The sequence below is a fragment of the Bombus pyrosoma genome, linkage group LG9, assembly GCF_014825855.1.
Source record: "Bombus pyrosoma isolate SC7728 linkage group LG9, ASM1482585v1, whole genome shotgun sequence".
NCBI classification, from domain to species: Eukaryota; Metazoa; Arthropoda; class Insecta; order Hymenoptera; family Apidae; genus Bombus; species Bombus pyrosoma.
Genome location: NC_057778.1, coordinates 6,073,243 through 6,101,050, shown reverse-complemented (window position 1 = coordinate 6,101,050; position 27,808 = coordinate 6,073,243). Strand labels below are relative to the sequence as shown.

At 34.0% G+C, this 27,808-nt stretch overlaps 1 protein-coding gene across 1 annotated transcript in view; it reads right to left on the bottom strand.

Annotated features, from left to right (window-relative positions):
* Positions 1-27,808, bottom strand: part of LOC122570821 — a 165,648-nt gene that overhangs the window by 61,724 nt on the left and 76,116 nt on the right. Inside the window, exons 8-17 of the mRNA XM_043733678.1 lie at positions 13,260-13,394; positions 10,849-11,007; positions 8,791-8,964; positions 7,135-7,354; positions 6,099-6,400; positions 4,415-4,639; positions 3,763-3,936; positions 2,125-2,286; positions 1,789-2,031; positions 488-718 (exon numbers count right to left, since the gene is read on the bottom strand). Of these exons, the coding sequence (XP_043589613.1) occupies positions 488-718; positions 1,789-2,031; positions 2,125-2,286; positions 3,763-3,936; positions 4,415-4,639; positions 6,099-6,400; positions 7,135-7,354; positions 8,791-8,964; positions 10,849-11,007; positions 13,260-13,394 (2,025 nt within the window). The remainder of the gene's footprint in view (positions 1-487; positions 719-1,788; positions 2,032-2,124; positions 2,287-3,762; positions 3,937-4,414; positions 4,640-6,098; positions 6,401-7,134; positions 7,355-8,790; positions 8,965-10,848; positions 11,008-13,259; positions 13,395-27,808) is intronic.

The following is a 27,808-nucleotide window of genomic DNA, read 5'->3' as shown; positions in this document are numbered from 1 at the left end:
GATGCTCACATTCAGATAAGTGAAGTCAACCAGCAATAGTTCGCTTAATCAGGCATTAATTAACATTTCGTTCCAGTAAATGGAGTTCTATTGTATCAGAATTTAAACTTGTATTACTTTCTAACCATCAACCTAAGGAAGAAGAAGAATCCAAATTAAAACCAACCGACCTAACATAACTTCCTTTCTGTTTCCAGTATCATTTTAAAACAGTGCACCATATCCAGGAGTAGAAGATCCCCATTTTACTCAAGATTATCAATCTAAATTCATTCTAAATCCATTCTTAGAAACTCTCAGATTTGACAAGATTGTGCTGATGCTTCAAACCCTCGATCAAATCCATATGATGAGGCGGTTCGATCACGTTCACTTTACGTTCCCTGAAATATTCTCGCCTCTGTTTGTGGCTATCCATGATCGAGCACGTGGCCGTCTCGCTATCCCTATCGACGGTCGGTTCGATCCGATCCTCCTGATCGCTCACCTGGACAATACTGTCTGGGATGGGCAATGGTTTCGCCACACCGATGCGCACAGTGCCCTTAGGGGCGCCTTTCAGCGCCTGCACCGCCTGGTCCAGCGTTGCATTCTCTAGGGCGATATCATTGACGAAAAGAAGACGATCGCCTGGTATTAACTGACCATCTACTTGAGCTACGCCACCGGGCACCAGTGATCTTATTACTATCACAGTCTCATTGGGGTTCATTGGATCCTAGAACAGACAGATGGAAGATTGTTAGTGTGCTGGTTTTAGTGTTTAGACTGGGTTTGGGTGTACGTTAAAATAGGTGTAAGGGTAAATTTAAAAGTGTTGCTGTGAGATATACCGACTTTATAATAACTCATACAATAATATATTTATGATAGAGATTATATACTAAATTAAAGATTGTTATATTGTTATTATTTTGGAGGGATAATTTTTTAGGGAAAGATTGAAAATTTGAAACTTTTAAATGAAAGAGAAGAAGGACTTGCAAAGAGGAGAAATGTAAGGAATTTTGAAGATGTTTGATTGTTATTATATTATATGAATTTTGAGAAATGAATACATATTGATCGAAGAGTAATGGTGACTGTATGTGAGAAAAGATAACTTGGGGATATTTTATTTTTCCGGATATTTCAAGTTTCCAATCCAATCTCTAAAATCTCTTAATAAATCATGCGCATTCGAAAACTAATAGAACATGAATTCGATTGACTTGGGTCGATTTTCTGGCTTCTTCCATTACGCAACCCCCCAGTTATGTAACACGTTAAAACCCTCGTAACCCAACTACCAAATCTTACTAAACGCAATAATCCCGGAAATTCCTTTACTATACATCTATACCAATTAGTCCCAAGCCGATAACGCTAAATCTACTTAATACTGAAACATCAATATCATTATAATTTAAAGTATCGGTAACGACGCAATATACATACCGCAAGACGACCATTTCGTCATTCTTGATATAGAAATCATTATTTTATTACATGGTAATTATTAACTATATTAAGTAATAAGTAATTATTAATTATATCATTAATAATTTATGTAATTACAAATATTGTAATACACATATTAATTTATGTAATTCCAAACTAAGATAATTTGAATGTTTGGGGTTAGGTTTGAATGTTTGGAAAGCGACTTCAACTAAATAAATTTGCATTGTACTAGTTCGTAATATAACGCAATTTCACAAAACGTCTGCAATTAATCAATTACAAGTAACATCGGTAAAACATAAATAATTAATAAAACATAGGTAAACCAACGAAACGTCTTCGTACCTGATAATCCAAAATGGAGAACCCAAGGCCCCGTTCTCCCTTTACCAGTTCGATGATCTGCGGTTCGGAGCTCCACATCGCCAGACCAGTCAACGGTTCCAAAGATCGCGACTTCATTTTATTCAAGCTTGCATCGGTCACCGTAGCCGTGGTCGTCGTCGACGCTAACGAGCCGTCAGACTTGGCCTTCACCAAACGGTCCATTGTTGGCAATAAATTCTGCAGAGATCCGCCAAGGATGCTCTATAAAACACGTTTCACCTGGTTACGCTCGAAATACCGATATTATGTACTCGAACTGCATTATTATTTATTAGAAAATGTTCAATTTCTTACTCTGGTTTGGAACGCAGCTTGATGTTGAGCAGTGTCGATAGGGCAAAGAGGATCCTGCGAAGCGATGTTTCTTCCACAGACCATGCGAACGTGTATGGGTAATTCTTTTAACACGCTAACTACTTCCATATGATTAATGCCGAGCAATCGATATCCGTTCACCTGTTGGCAGTAAAATCGTTGAATATTAATGGATCAGCTTTATTTATGAATTCGTCATTAATTGATTCAATGGGGAGATTGGGGAAGGTTACTATGAAAGGCAATTTACACTGGATGTTATAATTCGCGAAGCGTCTTTTAACTGAAATTATATGTGACAGCTACTTTGAAATTAATTAATGTTGTTTCTACAGATTAATGATTTTTTTTACAATAATGCAATAATAACGCAAATAATGTTGCTTTCAGATTAATATACGCACATATTGAGTCATTATTTTATATTATAAATATCTGACGACAGCTAATCTTTGAATGTTTGATAACTTATTTATCTGAATATTTAATGTATCTTTGTCATTTTTGGAATTTTAGAAACGCTGATGATTAGATTAACGATTTTTATATATTTATGAAACATTTCAATGGCGTAAATATGTATAGAACACACGTAGTATTTCTAATGTCCTTATTCTGATTTCAAATGTTCCTATTCGTCAAGTTTCAATTAAATTTTAACGTATGTCACAATTTTACATGAAAATTTAGCAGCGAACGCGCTGGCTATTCGGTTCAAGGTCTTTCTCCACAGAAAGCAATGATTCTCGCCTAATTGTCAAAGTTAAACAACATTAGCCACGGTTAGCGCTTAGATGGCTGATTATCTAGGACGCTGTGTTGTGCCCATACCAAGCTTCTCAGCTTAGAAAGCTGTGCCCATTCTGTGTTTATTGGCGCATTTCTCGAGCATCAGCAAATATACGAAATTAATATTATACGTACAGAACGTAACTGAACATAACTAATGGCACAAAACGTAATTTCTATCAAAAATTATTTATTTCCATACAAATTCTGCTGACTATTAATACCGAATGCAGGAATTTTTATTTCACAATAAAATACTATTGAAACTTATTTACAGTTTTAGATTATTAATTGTTAAACCAACATAGTTGCAGAAAATAATCAACAATCAATGCTCTAGAAATTTGTAAGAAAATAAAAACATTTGTTATCTGTGCAAGAAACCAAGATAAAGCGATAAACAATTTTATAAAGTTAAAAAGAGTATTATATTTCTGTATTGTCTCAAAACCAAATAAAAAAAGAATTTGGATATTACAGGGTTACTCAACAGTACATTGAACTTGAAAATCACTCTTCTCTAAAAATAAAAGGAATCACAATTCTCTTTTATAATATTTAAACGCAAAATATTAAAAAATACAGTATAATTTATTATTCTGTACTTCTTAATATATTTTATCCAGATAATTGATTCTAACTTGGTTAAAGGGTGGTAATAAGAATAATGAAATTATATTCATTATTAATAAATTGATAAAGTAAACCGACGACAAACTACAAGTTACTAAACCACACACATTTCGCCAGAGGTATTAATCCTTTGTGGTAATTGGATTTAAGAGGGAGGAAAGCTTCTTGAACTCTGTAACCAAACTATTGCTTTACCTCCAGCAATTCATCCCCTGAACGCAGCGTTCCGTTTTGTCCTACGGGTCCTTCCGGGAGAATCGATCTTATGTAATGATGCGGTCTAACTTCCTGTCCATTCTCCACATCCACCGTTCCCTCCAAGCTTATACCAAGGCCACTACCTTCCGCAAATTTCTTCAATTGCGCTACCTATCGGTAACAGATAGGAAAATCTTTTTCTTTAATCTTTCGTTGATGAAAAATTTATATACACGCTCGTGTATAGATATTATAAGAAATAAAGAAGATTTTTAAACATTAATAATTATGTCTCGAACGTTTGTAGTTTTTAAAAATTATGTTCTAAATTTCCAATTACCCACGTTGCTTTCTAAATTGTTAGAGTCTTTAAAATGTAATTTCCAAGTCTTCGGTTAATTAAATTGCTTTCTCAATCTATCGAATCTTCCTTTAAAAATGAATCTCTAATTCACCACTTGGCAAAACTCTTTTAGAAATATTCCAGTGCACTTTCTTGCAAACAATAGCATTTACATAAGGATAATCTAAAATTTTAAGTAACATCAAATGCTGGAATTCTGATAATTAAATTCTCAACAATCCTAAAACATGAAGGATATATTACATTATTCAGAGTACGGAGATATTAGTGTAGCAGGGTACATACCACAATTTCCGTGTCTGGGCCTACGATCTTCTGCCATTTCGCCTTAATGGCGGCTCGAATTTGAGGTGTAAGCTCGCTGGATGGGTCGCTCAACAGAGCTTCCACATTTGCCGCGTCATCTAATTCCTCGGAGGATCTTTCGCGTTCACCCTCTTGTAGAACTGCGCTGTCAACAGTCGTGTGCGATTCTCCTTCCGGTTCTATCTCAGTAGTAGTTTCTCCATCCTGCAAACAACATGTGTTTCATATATTAACATACAATTTTGTAAAGTTAGTTTCTGTGAAAGAAATAAGTTCTACCTTGTTAATGTTGTATAAATATTAAACATTAAAACTTTATATATTTTTATAGTTTTATCCTCGCAAACGAGATTAAACAATCTTTTTTCTTTCTCCCTATTAATATTGTTGAACTGTCTACTGTTCCTACTTCTTATTTTACTGTTGCTGCAATTAGTAATTAAATTAGAAATTAATTTCTAAATACCATGTGATTTTTGAATATTTACATTATTTACAATTTCCATCTTTTCGAAATATAGTCGTCGCTTGACTTAAACATAGATTGTATTATTTTATAATTCAAGATACTACGTTATACGAATAATACTCAGATTATACGTGAGTCCTGATTTTACATCGTATTATATTGGTCATAAATAATTGCATAAATAATTGGTTCAATTTGTTCGAATCGAACAACACCTGTATAAGAATATATTTAACACATTCCAGACCGATGGCACATCGTACATGCTATGCAGCATTTCGCAATGACCGACGACAATACGCATGTCTCACACAATTAAACAAATAAATAACGTGTTATATAATTTTCTCATTCTTGAAATAAATATCATTACTTTTCGCGTGTTTATCTTTTTAAGATTTTAACTAAAACGCTATTTCACACGAATTGTATAAAACATCAAAATCATTACGGGTATCCGATGACATACCCTGTACAACATAACGCATTTTCAAATAAAAATTGCCTAAAACATATTCTCTTTTATTTCCGCATTGATTAGTTTCACTTATCTTTTAGTATACATACGCAAAACAGTTTTCAACAAATTCGGAAGAGTTTTGTTCCAATTCACCGATCTCGAACGTGTTAATTTAAATAAAAGATGGAAAACATCTTTTATGACTAATGATCGAAACACTGGAATAATATAATCGGAGCAATGATAATTCAATTATTTAATGGTTGCATAGAGGACGATTATACGATTGAACGTATTGGCCTTTATAGTGATGAGACGAGTGGATATTTTGCGTAGTCAAATGTATTTATAAATGTATAATACAAAATACAGAGTCAACCGTAGATCGTAATGAACGCATACTGATCGCTGATATAAGAATGCTAGAGACTGACTGCTACTGACTGTTTTAACGAACGTGTTCGATTATTTATACTGGTCGGGGAAGTTTAAGGAAAAATTAAATTCAACTTCGATCGACGGTTGCACGTAGCGGCGATATTGTTTTTCCCGGAGTTTGTTTGTCGATACGTTTGTTATGTCAAGACGGTCAAACAACAACATGAGTCGCTCTCGATCCGCATCGTACTCTGACTCATGCGCCGCTACAGTTGTAATGATAATATTCCATATTTTTTAGAAACCCATTTATCAGATATGAATTTGAATAAAAGTCTCGAAGGAAGAGAATTTACCGCGCTAATCGGGAAGCTTGGCAAACTGGTGATTGATGGAGAGCTCGGTTGAGGTAGTCTCAGTTCACTGGCTGCGATTGCTTGCTGAAGCTGGTCGTACTTTGGTCCACGTAGATATCTCTCCAGACATAGAACTACCGTTTGTCCAGTGCGCCGTAGCACCTCAACGGCCTCATGATTTGAATAACCCTGTAAAGAATGGCCGTCCACCTCTACTATTCTATCGTTTATTTGGATCTTGTTGCTCAAGTCTGCCGCACTGCCCTCGCTGATGCTCTTCACGAAGATGCCAGACAGCTCCTCTGTAATCGAAACGAGATAAAAGTGGTTACTATGTAGCAAAAGAAATATTATATTCTAACTATGATACCGAATACTGTATTTTGAATTTTTCTATATTTCCGCAGTTTCAAGGTTCGCAAGCTTCGCAACTGCGAGTTTATACATTTTCAAATATACAAACGTCGAAACCTGCAAATGTTCGAAGCTTCTAAAACTTCCAATTCACAAACCTTCGCACTTCGAAACCTCAGCTTTCTCAACCTTTGACCGGATGCTTAAACCTCGAAATTCTCCAACTTCTAAACTTGGGATTTTCCAAATGTTCAAAGAGTTACGCAATTCTTAAATTTCCGAACTGTCACATTTCCGAACTACAAAAGAACCTTCGAAATCCGAAATTCCCGAATTTGTAAACCTCGTCAAATTTCTAAGCTTCGAGAGACTTTACGATCTGCAAAATTTCGAAACTTTCAAACTTGTCAACCTCTAAAACTTTCATAACCCTTTAAACTTCGAAACTCCCAAATTTGCAAGTTTTCGAGCTCTCGAACGTTTAAAATTCAAAAACGCGAAATAATATACAAGCACCAGCTATAAACGTAACTCGACGCGTATCCAATTTTTCAGCCGGTCGCTAAAATTCCAAGGATCACCAAAGCACATTTCTCTGGAAGCTTCCAACTCTCCACGCGTTACAAATAATTCACACGAAACAACCAAGAGCCATAACTCTTTGTGGCGCGCGAAGGATTACCTTTCTCGCAAACGTATCCAGCGATGGTGATCCCGAGGCCGTAAATGTCCTTCTTAAGCTCAACGGTGAACCGTTCCATTTCTGGCAGTGAGTTAACATCGATGGTGTCCATGGTGAGGACCGGAAGTTCCGGGATCTGCACCGGAACCGGTGGTATCACTGGCATCGCTCCAATTGGCAATGGGTTGCGTACTACGTCCACGATGAGACCTGGTCTTGCCTATCGAACAATCATCCTTTTCCAGATAATAGCACCGACACAATAACGTCGAATGATATGCAAATATTGCGTATTCTTGGAAGATTCAGCGAATAAGAAGACGATTATAACGCACAAAATATAATGCCAAGGGGTTGTTTTAGCGTTACAGCGATTCAGACGAAGTAAGAAATTTTATAACATACTTCACATTTATATATGAGTCTGTGAACAGGCAAGCTGATTAATTCTAGTTTTTATTAATTTACAAATTTCACTACACAAACACAGGATTAATATTCGGTTCTGAAGAATTTTCCATTCACATATGAGCCTCTTAGAAGACCAAAGCGATCAACTTCGCTTTGTATTCGTTTCTTTTGAAGTAATTACCCGAAGAAAAACTCTACACCTTTTCTTTTGTATATCCGTGATCTGGAGACCGTCGTTACGAAGAGAATGGAATTTGGTGAACAAAATTCAAAATAAGGAGAGGTCCATATTATTGTGCCCTTGAATATGAATTTTGTTTTGGGTTGCAAGGTCTAGACACAAAAGAGGTATGCGTAGATTTTTATTGCTGTTTCTTGTAGCCTTCAGCTAGAGCTACACACAAAGGTTAACGTTTTGGTAATGTCCTTTGTTATAATTATATGAATGTGCTCCCTGTCTTTCTTCCTATTGTATTGTAATATTGAAAGAGTGAGGATATAGATCAGCATACACTATACCTGTACTTATACTTATACCTATACCTAGTTCAATGTATTTTTCTATTACAAATTTATCAGCCAGCCTCAACAATTTCTGAATTTCGCTAAGTGCACGATTAATATCCAAAAAACAAAGTTTTTCAAGAAAGAATTAAATAGCCTTCAATTTTGTTATTTTCAGTTTAAAAAAAGTTGTGACTATTCTCGAAACGTGGATAAGGTAGATATTGAAAAATTATGTTTTAAATCGCGAAGTAAACTTACAAATGAACTTAAAGAACATCTAACGGTGTAATAAACGAGAATTATTACAAATTTTCAGGTACTTCATCCACAGTGACGCACGAACGATATTGCGTTATTGAGTGTCACAATGTTTCCATGAAACTTTCTCGTTATGGAACCTTCCACCTGCACGTACCAAACGGTAACAACATTGTATCATTCCTCATCTTTTGGAGAGATTATAGTGATATCTAATAAAGAAACGATCATTATAACGATGTCTGGCAAAAAGGTTATAATTACAAATGTATTTTTAGGGCATTTGGATATTCGATTCCCGATTCAGCAAAAGGATGCTCGTTTCGTCTAAATACTCTTCCCAGCACATTCAAAATGTTGATAAATCAAGATGAAAGTTTTCATGCAGAAAACGGTACAGTTGGCAGAAGGAACGTGTTGACGAAACGAAAGGATAAAATGGTAGGAACGATGAAATGTCATAAGGTTTTGCCGACTCACATGCATCTCGACGTCGGATTCCTGAGAGAATATGTAGCCGTTGTCGTACGCGTTGTCGGGCTGCACGTGGCGTATGTTGTATGTCTCCGGCACGCTGTGCACCAGGTGGCGGTCCAACTCGTCCGGGTCACCCAGAATCTTCGTTGGTACGATCGGAGCGTGGCTGCCGAGTGCCTGAAACGTGCCGTTCCTTTGGAATTTCTGGCTCGAATTTCGGACCAACGATGATATACAATTCCTTCATTTCATTTCATGTTTATTTTTGATATATTGCACGTGATATGATATTTAAATACTACAGGGGAAGCACACGATAGGTCATATTTTATATCTTTCCTTTTTCTTTTCTTTTTCATCTTTGTACAAGTAAAACAATGCTCTTTACAGGTTTTAGGATTCTGTATACTGTCGTATAGGTCAGTCTCGTATTAGCAAAATTGTCTTTGTATTTAATTTTGTAGTTGAACATATGTGTCTTCATCCCCTTCTTAATTTTCAAAATATTTCTCGTTATAGCGTTGCTACGTTGAGAACATTAAAATATTGCTTGTCTTAATGATTATATGGTTTAAATAAAATTTCAACTTTATTTATCAGACATTTGCATCAGGTCTTCGGATCGAAGTCGTGTTCTAGAGGAACTGTTTCCCGGCGTTTCGCCAGCATTGCAACCAGCTGTATCAAGGGTCTGACACTCTGATACCCTGAGACTCTCAGAGACCATGCTGATTAACTCCATAAATTGGGTTGCATAGAAAAGTGACAATTACTGTTTTGTTAACAGTTACAAGTACTAATTTTTTTTAATTTACCTCAGAATTTGCAATTATTCAAATGTATGATTTCTTTTTTGAGTTCATCAATTTCTCCAATATTAATTGTGTCTAAACAATGTTAGATTGATGATCCTATAAAAAAGGTGGAATTGATTAGTTTGGCTTCTCAGAGTCTCGTATAATAATATAAGAATTAAAAGAAATACGAATTGATTACAATATAAATATCTTATTCAAATTTCCGATATTTATAGAAAAGATTATTAAAAAGTTGATATCATTTTTATAAAAATCATACGTATTTTCCTTTATATTCATACATTACATCAATTTTTTCTTAAGTTTCTTAGATTAATATATTAAAATAATAAAGGAGTTTTCAATTACATGTTAAACTAAAGCCTGAATAATCGAATTTTTTTGTCGTGAAGTAAATTTATTTTAGTAATATCGCAGCAAGTACGTTCTATTGTAAAAAGCAAATACGAGATGTAACTGCTGTGAAAGCGAGAAAAGTCGAACGACTTAAGTGCTTTTTATTTAATAATTCCTTCCAGTACTACAAGACGATCAATTATAGCAGTATTTACTGTGCAAGCAGTCCGATCAGATGATTTAATGAAAACGCCCTGCTGCCATTTAATTAAGGAAAATCTCAATCAAGCCATTTCATTAGACTTTCCAAGCTAATGCTATGAAATCCAAGGACTGAGTGAAATAATAAGAAAAAGAAGTAGAAAATAATGTAAATATTTCCACTTGTAATAGAACAACAAAGAAAAATAGACGCGCTATTGATTTCAATCGGAAACTTTTAATTCTTATCAAATTTTTAAATCTTCAAACTTCAAAATTGATAATTTTTAACCCATCGAATCTTAAAGTTCTACAAGATTCTGTAACTTCTACATTTCCAAGTTTCGCGATATTCAAACTTCCCAGTTTCCAAGTCTAAATTTTTAAATCGTGCAATTTCCAAATGTTCAACTTTACAAGTCCTACATTTTCGAATTCCCAAACCTTGAAAAATCCAAATTTTCAAAATACTGTTCTATTTTCTAGTTTTCTAATTATCGAATATTTAACACCATCGACTTCTCCAATTCTCAACTATTCAAATTTTCGAAGCTTCCATCTACAAATTCTCAAACATTCCAATCCTATAACCTTCGAACGCGCAACTCCTTAAACGTTCGAGTTTTTAAACTTTCGGAATATGCTCATTGAAAAAAAAAAAAGAGAAAAAGAAACAGACAAAAAATGGAAAATTTGGATACAATACCTGGTAATCCGGTGACGTTGGTTCGACAGGTCTCGCGACAACGAGGCGCACGTGTGTGCCGGATTGTCGCAGAACTGCCGCAACCTGTTCACTTCCCATTCCCCGCAGATTGACATCGCCGATTTGCAATATATGGTCCCCGCTCTGCAGCCGATTATCCTACAAATCGTACCGCGAACAGACCGTTTTTAATTCGGCAATCGATCATAGTTAAATGTTCTTGCCTCGTTTATTTTCTATTGTTTCCTCTCTTTTTTCAGATTTTTGATCGGCTATCTTTATGTTGCAGAACTTCTGGTTTTCGTATAGGAGTTTTGATTATGGCTGTGATTACAGTGGATACGTCGTTGCATGTCGCTGATAGTGGCACGACTCAAAAACCGTGGATTTTAACATTTTGCGGACTACAGACGCAAATTCGCGTCTTACATACTTCGTTCGGTATCTTATAAAAATGTTAACTATTGCTAGTTAAAACAGCAAAGAAAAGCAATGGATGCTATAAACGACATGTTATCAAAGTGATTTTACGTTACTTGCTTGAGTAATACGAAGCCGCTATCGATATATTGGCATAACATTTGTTGCTCGAAAAGTTCCTATTTTTAAGGAATTTGTTAACATAATAAATTTTATCGAGGAAATTGTTTCCAAGCATGTCATACTAAAAAATGTTGCTAGAGGTATCTGTAAATATGCTCGTTGATTTTCGATAGAAAATTAAATAGAATTACACTCGTTAAATGCTGCTCGAAAAGCTCGTCCCGATTTTTAAGGAATTTATTAGAATAATAAATTTTGCTTAGTATCTCCCCTTTGGAGAAATTGTTTTCAAGCATGTCACGCTAAAAAACATTACTAGAGGTATCTGTAAATATGCTCGTTGATTTTCAATAGGATATTACACTCCTAAATGCTGCTCGGAAAGTTCGTTCCGATTTTTAACACTTTTGTCGACATAAAAAATCACATTGAAAAGTTTTCCGCTGAAAAACCTGAGAGCTTCTGGAACGATGGAATATTCAAGTTGTGTGAAAGATGGAGAAACGTTGTGGAACAAAATGGCACTTATAAAATTCAACAAATGTAAATTGGAACGAACTTTCCCAGAGATCGTTTGAATCTTTTCAATCGCTTCAAAAATACGCGGGATTCAGGCTATATATGTTTGTCAGAGCATTACGCTCATCAAAGTGTTAAAGAGAAAGACGTTTTAAAATTGACGGAAAAACCTTGGTGAGTTATTCCAACGCTATTTCTCATTTTGTGTTTATTAGCGACGACGAGTCTCTCCGTGAGCAGACAGAGATTTACGAGCCAGATTTTGCTAAACAACGGCACGTCTTTCAGAAAGAAGAAAGCGCCCGAGACATGATTTTTATCAAACAAATTTTCACTCCTTTCATTTGATTTGATATCGCGAAAGCGGTAAAACCCTTCACTTACAGCGTGACAAAACAACTGAAAATGAGCCGGTGTTGCTGTGGCAAAGTGCAGTTTGACAGCGGCGGTAAGTAAAAATTCTCACGCAAAACTAATGGAAATATAAATATTGTTCTTATATATAATAATATATAAGCTTTCTATTCGATAAAATCAAATTTGGAATTTTTTCAATTGTGCCGCTATCAATGCCAACCACCGAGGTATTTGGACGAACTGACGAATGAAACGCCTATAGATCGAAGTGCATACACTCATAATAAAAATCTATATACATATTTGATTACCTGGATGTATGAAGTTCATCAGAACGACAATTCGTTCGAATACGCATCCACGGTAACCACAGCCTGATTCGATTTGCAATTTTATTGATGGTAAAATGTGGTTGAGGCTGCTAGAGGAAGAATATAGGGCAATCGAATGTTATGCAGTCTATGGATCGCTATTTATGGATGTACTGTCAAATGGAAAAACTTCAAATCATTTGACGAATGAAAAATTCGCCTAATCTGGAGATACTAAAAGACAGTTAGAAAAAAAAGTTAAAAGAAAAATCTCTTTAAATCTTAAGGTAAATAAATTGTGAATTGAATAAGTTTGTTCTAAGTTTATCTTTGAGACAAGTGATTAATTAAAACCTATCTTCTGTACTGTTTTTCTTTCATCTTTATTCGTTAACCGTCGTGCTAAAATTACTTGTAAGTAAAGAAGTTCAAAGGACTTAAAAAATTTAGAATGTCTTCGTGTTTTCGACAGGATTCAATTATCACAAAAGGATTTTTATGGAAAATGAAATAAGATAGGATAAAATAAAATCATCGGTGAAAAGTATTTTATAAAATCTAAGTACGTATACAATTCCAAAATATCCATTCAGATTTGGTATATAAAATTGAACGATTTTGAAGGACTGTGAAATTTTTAATAATCGTTTGAATAAGAAAAAATGTTTGCAATAAACTTACCCGATCGGCGACACCTCCAGGAAGGATCGTTTTAACGACAACACCGGTGCTTCGTCCACCGACGATTCCGAATCCAAGACCGCTGCCATCATTGATCAGATTTATAACTTCAACTTGTGCCCATTCCGTGTTCAGCTACAACAGAACAAACACATAAATTCCATTTGACGTTGCTGTTCGATTCTGATCCGCCATTCATCATAGACTTATCTGATCCTATATTAACAAGGATAAAGATGAAAACGATATATTTATGTAAAATATGGAAAAATAAAAGCACGGAAATTACGTATTTAGTTTGAAGATTGCAAGGTGGAAATGGGAATTTTGAGTTGAAAATTGAAATAGTAGAATTTACATTGCTATTTACAGTTGAGCAATTAACGATAGAAGGTGAGGTCCTTGAAATTTGGAACACGGTACGTGGAATGGGATGTAGGAAGCTACATATCAGAGATTGGAAATTTTCAATTTAAAATTAAAGACTGGAAATTGGAAATTTGCAATTTGCAATTCAAGGCGTGAAATTTCTAATTTATTGTCTGTCCGACGAGACGAGGCAATAAACGTAAACAAAACGTGATTACCGCGGCTGCAACTATTGACTGCCGACTAGTGACATTCTGTCACTCTGTGACAGCCTGTCGCAGCCAATAACCGCAGCTGCAGCAATCACGTTTTGTTTACGTTTGCTGTCTCGATCCGCTGGGCACGCTATAGGACTAAGAAAATAAGAAACTCGAAATTTAGAATTTAGAATTTTCGAATCCACAGCTCGCAAGTAGCTGAAATAGTTCGACACTGGAAAATTCGAAATTTCTACGAAAATTTAGAGACCAGGATCTAAGAACTTGAAACTTCGAATTAGGAAGTCTAGAATTTGAAATCTACAATTTAGCGAATGTGGAATTTAAAATTTATAACACGGCGTATCAAATGTAAACTGCAAACTAAGAATCTAGAAATTGAAAGGTGGAAATTAAAAACTGCAAAATGCCCAGCTTCCATCTTCTACTCTGAATTTTAATTTCGCTTAATCTCATCCCTCTTTCATTATATTTCAAATAACAACCAATGATATCAGTATTGCGATTGCAATACTCGCGTTCCCTCCTTCTCCCTTGTCACCGCTATGGGATAAAATGCAATAATGCCCTTTCATAAACGAACATTTAATACGTTATCGTATTAAAATCATTTGCGCCGTTCTACCGACGATCTCATCACGTTTATTCGTGGTTTTGAAACGAACCGAGCTAAAGGCACCGTTTCTAAAGCACTCGTTTCCGTATAATTTTACAAAGACCATGCCCTGATCTGACCGTATCTGTTCATTCCCCAAAATAAGATAAAGACCAGCTCTTTGCACAGAACGTATCCTCTATCTAGATTTTCTATTGCGAAACCGATTTTGAAACGATCCCAGGCGGCGCCCGATACGTTTGAGTCTTGTGAAGACAAAGACAAATTTTAATATTAGACACGTTGTAAGAATTATCAAAATAATATTATTATAATAGATTCAACTCGATTGTATACTTCACGATGAATAAATAATATTTTATTTGAAGTTGTACTTGAAATTGGAATTTTTATTTGTACTCTGCATTTTTTTATGGAAATTCCATATGAAATTGTATGAAGTTGTTCTAAGGAATAGAATCGTTAAAAAATAATATTAAGAAGAAATCGAGAAGCTTTGTTATATGTATATTATTCGGCCCATTTACAAACAATTGCACTTTTAATGAAACTAATTTTGTTTTATCCTAAAGGAGAAAATCATTACAAAAGTAATATGAATACAAGATTGAAAAGTTTCATTGTATGGATATTAGAGAATGAATGAATTGTTTGATAGCGCAAAATCTTGTATTTTGAATTTCAATTTATACTGAAAATTGTATTGAAGTTATTTTAAATTTTGTTACAAATATTACACTCGAAAGAGGATAAAACTCTAATTGTTCTGGTTAAAAAATTCTATTTCATTTAAGAAACTATTGTACTACAGATGTTACAAGAAGTAAAATTAAACTCATGAGATTTTACAAAGAAATGCTATTTTTCCTTTTCGCTCCTTCAATTTTATTGCCTGAGGTATGTCCTCTCTCGACAGATAACAAGATACGTTAAAGCTGCAAAGAAAAATGCAAAAAAGAAAGTTGATGCAGTGCCGAGGAAATTCGTCGCTGCAGGCCATCCTGAAACCATTCATTGATCCACGACACCTACACTCATTTATTACACGTACACGAAATGCTTTAGCAAAAAGGAGAACACAGTCCATTGTTGTAATATCGTAAAATGTTATCACGAATTCTTCGAGAAAAATAAAAATTTTAATTTCCGTATAAAAAGCTAATAAAAAGCGGATTCTTTATTCTCCGAAATTTTCCTTTCCCGTTACATTCTAAATTTATAGATTTGTTTAATGCCCCCTGGTTAATAAGTTTAACGTTTTAAGGACGAAGCTAAGAAAAAGAGGTAAATTGCGAAAAATGTATCCAACAAACAAAACATTTCTATGCGGATGGATTCTGTGTTTTATCTCAGATTTTTCTTCCTTTGTTTCTATGTTTATTTATTTCCTCACCGTAAGCTCTGCTTAGCCTCCTTAGGGATGCTGACACATATCTGGATTCTGGCTACGGCTGAGTATCGAAGTGATGTGTAAGTCAGCCCATTGCTTGCTTGTCGGAACTTCAATTTATCGAAATCTTAAAGTTGAAGTTCGGGATTAAAAGTTGTGAAGTTCAAAGTTTCACGATATTTCAAACTTCGAATTTGGAATTTCAAGCTTACAGATAGAAATTTGCGATGCGAAAGTTCGAGGAGCCGAACGTGGAAAATTGAAAAGATATTTTAACTTTGATATTTCAGCTTGGTATCTTGGCTTCTAATCTACGAGATCCTCGGCCTTTAAATTCCCCATAGTAAGTTTCGAATTTTGTTATTATTAAGAAAAGTAAACGTCGTCTATGTTTATAAATTACGAAAACGTTTCTAAGTGAGAAAAACATAACTTAAAGTTATAACTTACAATTATGTAACTATCGTACATTCTTCAAATTTTGCCTCCCAAAAAATAAACAAATAATTGTTCTTTGGTATTTCGTTTCACGCGTATCCTCCTGTGATTCCCGTTTCAAACGAACCAAATTTTAATTTCTCTAACGAAATTGTGTAAATATCACAATTAACGTGATGAAGTTTTCTAATTATCGCTCGAGCTAGCAACGAGGTAAGGAAGAAGAAGATCACAAGAACCTGAGATATGGGTCAATAGTTCTCGTTAGAACGAAAAAATATACGGAAAGTAAGTAGAAGAGAATGGAAGAGCGAAGTCTTTGAAAATTCGCATTGTTTATTCTTGTTGTTTCGTTTAGGTAAGAAAATTGGTGTTTTTCAGTAAAATATCAAATGACAAAGGAGAAATAAGTAAAAATAAATAAATTAGTCGATGCAATATTTGCTAAGATATTTGACATTTATTAAAGCGGATGGCAAATTCTTACGCCGTGTGGTATGGATCGTTTTCAATTTGATCACTGTGTATCTCGTTGTACGTCGTTAAAAAAAAGTATTTAATTTTTAGAAAAATTTAAATAGATTCGTTTGATTGTGCATAATATTTCTGCGTTTGACGTTTAAATAAAAACAAGTTTGAGAAAGTATTAAATAATGAAACTTTCTCTTAGGTTATTTATAAAGATGAACTTAAGGAACAGTGTCAATTTTTCAACTAGTCCATTAACATAATAAATTGTTAGACTACAAGACATTTTTCCTCGTTCCTGTATTTTCATTAAGCAAGAAAACCTACGACAGAGATATTACTGGAAGTACAAGCACCTTATTTTCGTTTAGCTTTCAGGAAAGTATGTAGCAACCTCTATTAATCAATTCAAAGAAGGCAGAGTTATTTTATCCTATTTTACCAGCCGTATTTTGCCGAGGCAAAGCAATTACGAAGAATCTTATATTTCGTTATTTGCTTCTATTTTATTATCTTATTACTCTTGGTTCCCTTATTCTAATGAACAAATGACATTTCATCAATTTAGGATGATTTAAATGGCAAAAGTAGAGCTCTTGTTATTCTTCTTTCCCTTATCCCAATGGACAAATTATATTTCATCAATTTAGAAGAAGATAAAAATAGCAAAAATAGACGTCTTGTTATTGGTTTCTTTATTCTACTGAAAAAAATTATTGTATAATTATTGTATATTTCACTATAACGTAGGATAACTTGACTAAAAAATAAATTAATTATCATGGTAAAACAATAAACCTTTTATTATTCTTACCCTAGTAAACAAATGATCTTTCCTATACAAATGATATAATATTTTAATGAAGAAATGATATTAGATAGGTTTCTTATTACATATATCCTAATGAATAAATCATTTCAACAATTTAGCGAGATTCAAATAGCAAAAATAAAGTTTTCATTATTGCTTTCCTTATCCCAATGAACAAATTATATTTCATCATAATTCCGAATGATTTAAATAGTAAATAAGTAAAAAATTAAACATTCTATTATTGTTGCTTCTTTTATTCTAACGAAGAAATAATATTTCACCAATTTGGGATAAATCAAATAGAAAAGGTATAAAGTCTCTTTAGTCAAAGATTGGCAAATCGAAGATGTTATCAAGACAACAATTACAACTTGAAATCTTGTTACGAGTACGCCCTTAAAGTTTCGATGGATTGCTTCCCCTCGAAGAAGCATCTTCCTTTTTCTTTTTTTCTTTATCTTCTTTTGCTTTATGGATGTATCCTCTGGCGATCGACTTTATCAAAGTGAGTTAAACACCAAGTAATATAGCTGCAGGCCAAGTAGCGAACTGTACTGATAATAAAATTCCTCTCGGAACGGTGTATTTTTCTTTATCGCGAAACTTTCAAGTGGAGAAATCAATAGCGAAGTATCGATAAAGATCATTGGAATTTATAGGGAGATTATTTGAGATATTCGCGAGAGTGAAGATTTTGTGAAAAAATTTGACGCTTTGAAATTGTGGTGATATCTTAAACTATCAGCTTTAGAATGCAACATTTTTAATTCGAAATCTCAAGTTTGAAATATGAACATGCAAACATCAACTTGTAGATTTTTAATTTACGATCTCGGAAGTTTCAAATTTCGACCTTTTAACATTCGCTTCTCAACTTCCAAAATTCACGTTGCAAGTTTCAGGTTGCAATGTGCAACTTTTAACTTCCACGAGTATCAAATTTCAACCTTTTAACATACGTCTATCGACTTTCAAGCTTCCCGTTTCAAGTTTCAAATTTCGACATGGAACCAGCAACTCTGAAAACACTTTCAAATTTCTATTTATCATTTCCAATTCTCAGATTTCAAGTTTCTCATTTTGAGTCCGGAAGCTGAAATTTTCGTGCTTTCAAGTTTTAGGATTTAAATCTCAAATTGCGCCTTTGAAACTTCAAATGTGAAGTCTTCAGTTTTCAGAATTTTAGCATTAATATTTCCGAATCTCTAATTTCAAGTCTTGGGCTTTTCACATATTCGATAACAAATCCTTTCAGTCTTAAAAATTAACACTTTCCGTCAATACGATCATTTTCGTTGTTTCTTCTTTCTTTTGCAATAATACCGTACAAGAAATTATGTCAATGTATGAAAAACCAATAACGAACGATTAATTCACGCCGAATTCAGGCGTTAATTACTTCTGACACCGATAACGAAGTTGCTCGAAAGAAACCAATAACTTGTGGCGAGTCAAGCGAGGTTCACTTTAAACCGATAATTTAATTAATTTCCTAAAGTTGTCACGCTGTTAATCGCTCACAACAAATATCTTTCTATATATTTGCAATATTTGCTAACTAGATTGTGTTCGAAAATTGTTGAAAATTATATATAATCGTTGAATGGTAAAGTAATCACTTTGTTAAATTGATCGACAATAATTTTCTACATTATGAACAAAATGTATAAATGGAAAATGTTAAACGAATTTAATTACAAATATCATTAATTAGCTGTGTCAGTCTAATTGTTAACGATCAAAACATTTAGGCAACTACTATTGCGATGATAACGGGCAATATAACTTTTGTATTGCAACGAGTGATTATTGATCATTCTAAATAAACAATATTCGTAAAGAACTGTAAAACTGATCATAACTATGACTGATCCATTAACATCTCTTGTAATCGTATAAAAATACTCGAATAAAATCGCACAAGTATATCAACAAAATATTCGTCTTAATACGAAATTTAATAAATAAAAATTGTCCATTAAACTTAACGAAGAATACGATAGAAAAAGAAAAGTAAATGATCTTTGTCTTCTTTAAAGAACCAACTATTCTCACGATTTCGTTGTATAATCTTGCGGAATATAAAAGAATAGGTAATTTTTATATGGAATCCACTCTAGTTTTCAAATGAAATAAAATAATAAAACGTCCATTTAATGAACAATTATTCTAACGATTTCGTTATACCACTTTACAGAGAAGGAAGAAGCCAACAATTTCTACGTAATATCGTAGATAAATAAAGAAGCGGGCGTTAATCTTTAAGGGATGTTTTCATCCTGAAAGACCAAAAAAAAAAAAAAAAAAAAAAAAAAAAAAAAAAAAAAAAAAAATAGCAACAAGAAAGAAATCTTCCAATAACTCGATCGAAAGTTCAAACATATCGTAAATTTCCACGTCAATTAACCTATAAACTCCACCCTCGTAATTTATCAACCCCTTACCACCATGCAGACGGTAAAATCTGTCGGCGTTTAGCCAAAAACCATTCTATCATTGAAACGATACAAGCCAGTTCCATTAACGATACGTATTCAACTGGCGTAATAGAGCAACGCGTGACTCACAGTTCGAAAACGATAGGAGAAAATAGAAATACGCGATGGTACTCTGATCGACAAGCAAACGACGGAACGATTTTCGAACGCGATTGAACGTACATACGTGAAATTGGCAATGTTTCGTCGGCGAGAGAACGTTGGTTACGTTAATATTCAGAACGTTGCGTCGTTCGAATCGTTGGTGAAATTATAATAGTCGTGATATTTCGTCGATCGAGCGGACTACTTCGAAACGAACACGAATCGTCCTTTCCCCGGGGGTGGAATTGCTCTTTCACATCAACGATTCCGTTTCCTATGCGGCTACCACCGCCAGTTCTCATTATCGAGGGAAAAAAGACGTTTTACGAGTGACTGGCGGAGGTCGGGGAATAGCAAGAGGCGACACTTTGACAAAGGAACCACTTCTAGATGCAGGCGAAACGGTACAACCAATTTAGACAGGATATCCGAGTACTTGGGCCACCCATTATTACACGAACTCCGGTTCAAGAATCGGATACGAGCCTAAGTACCCGAGTATTCGAATTCGAATCTCGGTACTCGACTATTCGGATTTGATTTTTCCCTTGCGATTACTCAAACACGTATGAACGTTACGTATGAAGCTTTTCTTATACGTTAAATTTATTAATATAGCCGAACCTTGTTAAGTGAATTGCTGGAAGAAAAATGTTTATCCGAACACTCGGATCTCAATTGAGTGGGCATCCGAGTACTGAAATTCGAGGACCCATAGATCCGAGCAATAGCGAGAGCCCAGTGTCCATATGGTATTTGTTAAAGTTATTTATTTATTATTTTGGAATTTATTATCTTTTGAAATTATAGTCAAGCATATTATACTGAAAGAACTAGGAAACTCTGTATTACGATGAATTTTGTAATAGTACTACATTGATATTTATAACATTTGCTGTGAATATTAGATCGTCCGAAAAGTTTCTTTCGTTTTATAAGGAAATAATGGATGCACATTTTCTATATTATTTTATCAAATTACGTATGATCCATTTTGTTCTATCAAACTAAAGATCACAACGTTCGACGGATTAGGTTTCGTGTTTGTATAAAGATGCGTTGTTGTAAAAGACGTGTCTGTAAAAGAAAGACACTTTAACAACGGACAACCTAATAGATTTATATTATATGTGTTTGTATAACAGAATGCACGGATTTTCACTCGCGATAATTTCCTCGTAGCGAGATCTGGTAATTGGCAATGCCGAGCTAATAGTTGTGAAATTGTTTAAACTTGAGAATATCTATAACAAATATATGTAATAGCAAATGTATGTATGTTTGTAACTTACACCGTATTTGTTCGTAATAAATATTTCTGTATTTCATTTACAACATATACTTTTGCAATGTATTTGCGATATATCGTTTAAAAAGCTATCGTTATATCATACATATTTATTAACTATTTATTGTTACAGTTATTTCCTAACTATTTTATCGTATAAGGTTGATATAAATACATACTCGAAAAAGCATTATCTCTAATACATAGACAGTGATAACACAGGTATATTGTTAATCGCTAGAGTTTAAGATAAAGTAAAGAGATGAGTTTAGTCATTTCAAATATCCGGCTTGTCTGTACAACCAATTTAAAGGAACAAGGCATCGAGTAACATCAAAGGTATCGCCCGGAGTGTCGCTTCTTGTTGTATATTCCTATTCTTTGCCACTGGGGCCTATTGCTTGTCCGTGGTAAGATTAAAGAATTCAGACGGAAAAAACAAGAAATTCAAAATAAGTAAATTAATGAAATTTGTAAGAAAGGCCTGATTGAATATTTATGTATCGATGTATAGAAATTGTTCCTGTCTATGGGAACGGTGTCTAATGCGGTGGCTGGCCCAAGGGAAGCGAGAGCGTCACGGGATGAACGTGTCTCGCCTGCTTTGCCTGTGGACTGCTTCGAGAGCAACAGTATGTGCTGAGAATGAGTTAAACTTTCATTTAACATTTTCATATTTTATACCATAAGTCGTATTTCCACCATGAACGATGCAATTTAATATACTGTAGGGCTTCCCTTATCCGAATTAATAGGCAGACCAAGCTGTTAATGAAGTTTTCAAGTACCGAAACAACCATTTCTCTGATATTAAATTTCATTTTTTCAAACACAAGTTGAGATTAATGATTTCTTTAAATATTCACGGATCTCGTATCTCCTTTAATGTTAAGTCACTTAATTCTTCCAACCTAAGTAACTGCATGGGTCACATCAGAATTTGATGTTTCCATTTGCGTAAATCCGACGTTATTGTCGTCTTTATCGCAATGAAACTGTTTCGTTACGTCAAGATAATTGAGCTTTTTTCTGCTGTCGCCAGCGTCACAGGAATCTACGTGTTTCGGATAATTTTCAATATTATTCTTTTTGTGTTCTCGTGTCTGTAATTGTGCCTTTTACGACGCTTGCACTTACATCGTTTTCGACTTGTTTAATTACGTCGTGTTTTGTTTCCATAGTTATAGAATACCATATTACATTTTAATTATATTTGTTATAATATTATAATATCAGAATATTGTAATTTCGCTACTCGATCGAATCAAGGAAAGATTACATTGTACGTGGAAAAGTCTTGGATGGAAAAAGGCATCCATTCGGATAATAGAATTAGGGTATTCGAATAAGGGAAGCTCTACTGTACTGCGATATATTCTGTCAATAATATTTGCTGAATTATTTAATACTCATCGAAGCAGATAGCAAATACTACAGTTATGGATCATTCTCAATTTGACTACTTGGAAATAAACACAAATCATCTCCTCAAGGCGGAGAAATTGCTGTTTCATATCGACGATTCCGTTTCTTATACGGCTGCCACCACCAGCCCCAGTTCTCATTATCGAGGGAAAAAACGTTTTACGAGCCACTGGCTTATTGCTTTTCCCTTTATACCATAGGTAAAACCAAGGAATTCGCGGGAAATCGATTTTTTGTTGCCTCTCCCGAGGATTCGGTCTTTACGACGAAGTTCGAACAATTACGATTTCGATAGACAATTTACCATGTTCCTTGTTAGAAAAATTCGACTTTTATGTTTTCTTAACAAGATCGTTGCTTAATAAGATTGTTAATTACCGTCGTGTTTCAATGAAATCGAATACATAAAAAGAAGCAAAAGTATCGTATGTCGGATTTGAACACTATTTGGATGGAGTACACGCGATTGATTCATAAAAATCACTATCTTCAGAACTGATAAGAAATTAAATGGTTAAATTTTCGATTTTTATAGATTCGAAGCAATGTAGAGTAATTACAGAGTTATGTAGTCTGAAGTTATTAGTTGCAAGAGTGAACGAGAGTTCATGGGGAAACTACGTGTATTTAATATTTCATTTCAGAGGAAACATTTCATACGCGGTAACTTAATAGTTAATTCTGGCGACGCGACGTTGGTCACCGGTGGCTTCTGCACCGCCATCAGGTACTATTTCACCATGGTTGCGGTAAACGTGTTAATGAATTAAGAAAGGTATAAAATTTACGAGAAATTAAGAAAAATTTATATCATAACGTTCTTTAGCTTGCGCGTTTTCTATTAGGTTGTCCGGAAAGTGTCTTTCTTTTACAGATACGTCTTTTACAACGATGCATCTTTATACAAACATGAAACCTGATCTATCGAACGTTGTGATCTTTATCTTGATAGAAGAAAATTGATCATACGTAATTCGATAAAATAACATAAAACGGAAAATGTTGTGCATCCACTATTTCCTTCTAAAACGAAAGAAACTTTTCGGACGACCTATATACATTTTTTTGTAGCACATATTCCGTACATTGTTGCGTATTTAAATTATCCATAAATATATAATCATCCACGATCTAATTACGCATTATTATACAATTTTGAAATACGTGAACTTGTACTTCTTACTTGTTCGTGTTATCGTGATTTACATTTTTTGATAAATAATTTCTTACATAAAAAACAATGTACTTTAGTTGCTACAGAACAAAAGAGTGGTATTACTATTTTCTGTATATGTTGACCTAGTTTTGAGGGGGGAATGGGGGAACAGTGCGCGAAGTCAGAATTTTCTTTCTTTCATGTTCCTATCTTTATTCAAAAAACAATCATAGAGCGTCCTACTTTCTGCAATAGTTCGATTTTCCTGCACTCGTTCTTTCACGACCTAAGATCACAAAAAAAAACATCGCTAACATTGTTTAATTATTCCCGACTGAAATTTCAGCGGTTCAGTTTAAAAAATTCAAACACCGAGTGATGAGTAAAAAATTCGAATATTAAATTATGAATACAAAAGTGTACAGAAGCTGATGAATAATTTATATATACGCGACCTCGGAGGAGGGTTATTTTCTAAATTCTTTTGTTTAATATATTCATCAATTTCTGAGAACAATCTATAAATAATTTGATTGAATTTATTTTTTTATACTGCAAGAAAATTTCATATTCTGGATTAAAAAATACGACACGTTTAATAAAGAAATACGATGAAATACGATTAACGAAAAGTGTGAGTTTATAAGAGAGACATTTTCCAAGAAGAGGAAGTGCTTCATTTGTTAATTGATTTATTGTATTGAACTATCGAGGAAAAAATGTTTTCGCTCGGCTTCCGCAATCAGAATATTTACAAAACCAATATTCTTCCACGCTGGAGTTATACTGAAAATTTTTACATAAAAATACATCGAATCCAAACGAATTCCAAATAGTTTCAACAATTCCGTCGAATAGTTTGAAATAAACTTTTCTCGTCATCGTGCTGTTACTTCGCGATCGAAAATTTTCAAGGGACTTTAATGAATTAAGTGGAACGAGGAAAGGTATACAAATGGATCGAGGGAAATGTTACATAAGTATAGCATACAAACATTTTTAGCGCTAACAGGACAATAAAACTATGATATCTATATCCAACTATTTACGAAAGTTTATATTTTTACAATGAATAAAAATAAAGTAATTGCATTTCATATTTTGGCTATGAAATATATTAAGATACTCGGAACAAGCAATCAAACAAAATTGTAGCAGATTGTTCAGGAAGATTTATACGTTTGAAATTGGCATGATCATCGAGATTAATATTTTTTCAATCTTTTTAATTGTACATTCTTTTGGCGTGATTGTTAGAGAATCGAACAAATTATATCAACGACTGAGAAATATTAATTTTTCCATCATAAATTCTCTTAAGCTTTGTGGAATAGGAAATGATAGAAAATTATACCAAATGACGTGAAAAAGATGTACGTTCTTCTAATTGACAAAACAGAAAAATGGTTTCTTCTTTTAACTTTCAACTTTTTTAACGCAATCAAATTGAAAACTACGAAGTTATACCAAATGATACGAAAAGATTTGTATCTCCAGAATCGACAAGACAGAAAAATCTCTTCTTTTCTTTAACCTTCAACGCGGATTTTGCTAAAGTTATCGAATGAAAAAATACGAGAGCATCGAAAATAATTCAAAGAGATTTTATGCTGGCGATTCGGCTACAGGATAAAAGTGAAATGCACCTTCCAACTTTTTTCAGATGTAGATTCCTTTGAGGTAATCGGATTAGATGAATCATCCTGTACACTTTTCCAAACGTAAACGAAACCGTGCGACCGTGTTATCGACAAAACGAGCGCCAAGGATTAAAGCAAGTTCGATCGCGCTCGTTTTTTTTCAATTACGAATTGGCGACGGATAAGCAGCTTGGAAATTCGTCGCGATTTTGCCTGGCAGGGGTAATTGAATCCGAAGCTATCGGTTGGAAAAGCAACTTTCCGTCGAGTTTGCTCGATTTTCTATCGCCTAAAGGTACCTTATCAACCAAAGTACGGAGCTCCGTTTCATTTCCATCTTTCTCTTTCCCTTTTCCCAAGCAAACTTCCATCGGCCTATTCCTCTTTTCTCGTTGTGTTCTTCGTGTATCACGAATCATAATTGAAGGTGATTCTGAAACGAGAATTGCTGATACGGCTTCGACGAAAGGAACTTTATACTCTTTTATGTCGTAAGTTCTGCTCAAGACGACTTAGCACGAGAGAAAGAAGGGTTTCGTCTATAGGATTTCAAACAACTGAACCGTCGAAAATGCGATCGAAAGTGTAAAGTAGAACTGAAGCGTCTTAGAAAACGCTTCGACACCTTGTTCTGTCTTGAGCGTTTTAATATTTGAGAAAATAAACGAGCTGGGTAAATACTTTTCTTCGTTCAATTTAGTCTTTAAATGCATAGAGTTGTTGTTTGGCAATACTCGTACACTAACGTTGTCACTCAAAAATATTTAATAAAATATATTATAAAATATTGGATACTTATTTGCTTCAGATAAGATGCAATTTAATAAAATTATGGATGAAAGCATCTGTGTCAGGATTTTAGATCTTTGCGATTGATTATGCTGGGTAAAACATTAGTTTGTATGGAAAAATTCATTTTTTAAAATAAGGTATGATTCAATTTTGAAAATTGACATTGGTAATTGTCGAACCTTACAGGACTGTTTTGTGGCGTGGAAAACTTGAAAAATCTTCAGGTTGTGCGATTTTTGAAACATTGTAATTTAGACAAATCCGAACTCTTCTTCTCAGTCAAAAATCTCTTTCTTTCTTTTTCTAATTATGCGTAAGAAAAAAGCTACAGAAAAGATGAGGAATTTTTTGAATTATTTTTCTACAAGTTATTAGCACGTAAATCGTAATTTATAAAATTGTAAAAATTATTTATACATAGAATTGTTCGACTCACAACTTGTAAACTCGTAAATTCATTAACGCTCGTAACTTACTGTACAATACAACAATAAATACAACCAGATATCTCCACTTTTCCTTAATAAATAGAAAAATACGTAAATATCTTTAAATGTGTTATTTCTAAGATTTGGAAGAATCACACACACAAAAGAAACAACTTGAAATTAAACTATACGCTTCTTTCGCCAATTGTTGCTTCAATTAATTGAACTATTCGGTTCGTTGAGATCGAATTCTTTGTCGTATTTAATATTTAAAATTCCAGTGGAGGGCCAATTACACTGCAAACAAAGCTACGACGTAATAGGACGTGTAATGAGACGATCTATCGTAATTAGTAACCATATTCCTCGTGTTCGTAGAGCAAAAACCTGAGTCATGCGCGTTACCAGAGCAGAAAATCACGTGTTACTCCGACAGCCTTCCTATTTGCACTCTATTAAACCGAATTCTAGTTTTCGGTTTAATTTCATGAGAAAAACGAACCATAGCCAGCTGGAAGAATAGTCTGAAGAACTGGTTTTATTGATCCTCGACCAATTACTTCCGGTTTAAGCACCACTCGCGTCTCCGGCAAATTACTCTTATCCCAGTTATCGGAGAATTTGTACAATTTTCTTTGACATACATTTCACGTTCGTCAGACAGTATTATAAAATAAAATACGACGGTCCTATTGTGTATAATTGGATTAGCATCATCAATAGAACTGAAAAAAAATTTATTTGCGGATTATTATTTGTCAATGATCCTTCGCTGAAATAAAATAGTACTATAAAATAAAATATCAAGATCCTCTCGTTTATGATTGGATTAATATTAGTAAAATTTAGAAATTAAAAAATTACAGATTACTCCGTATCAATGATCCTTCGTTTAAATAAATAAATAACACTGAACATTTTTGTA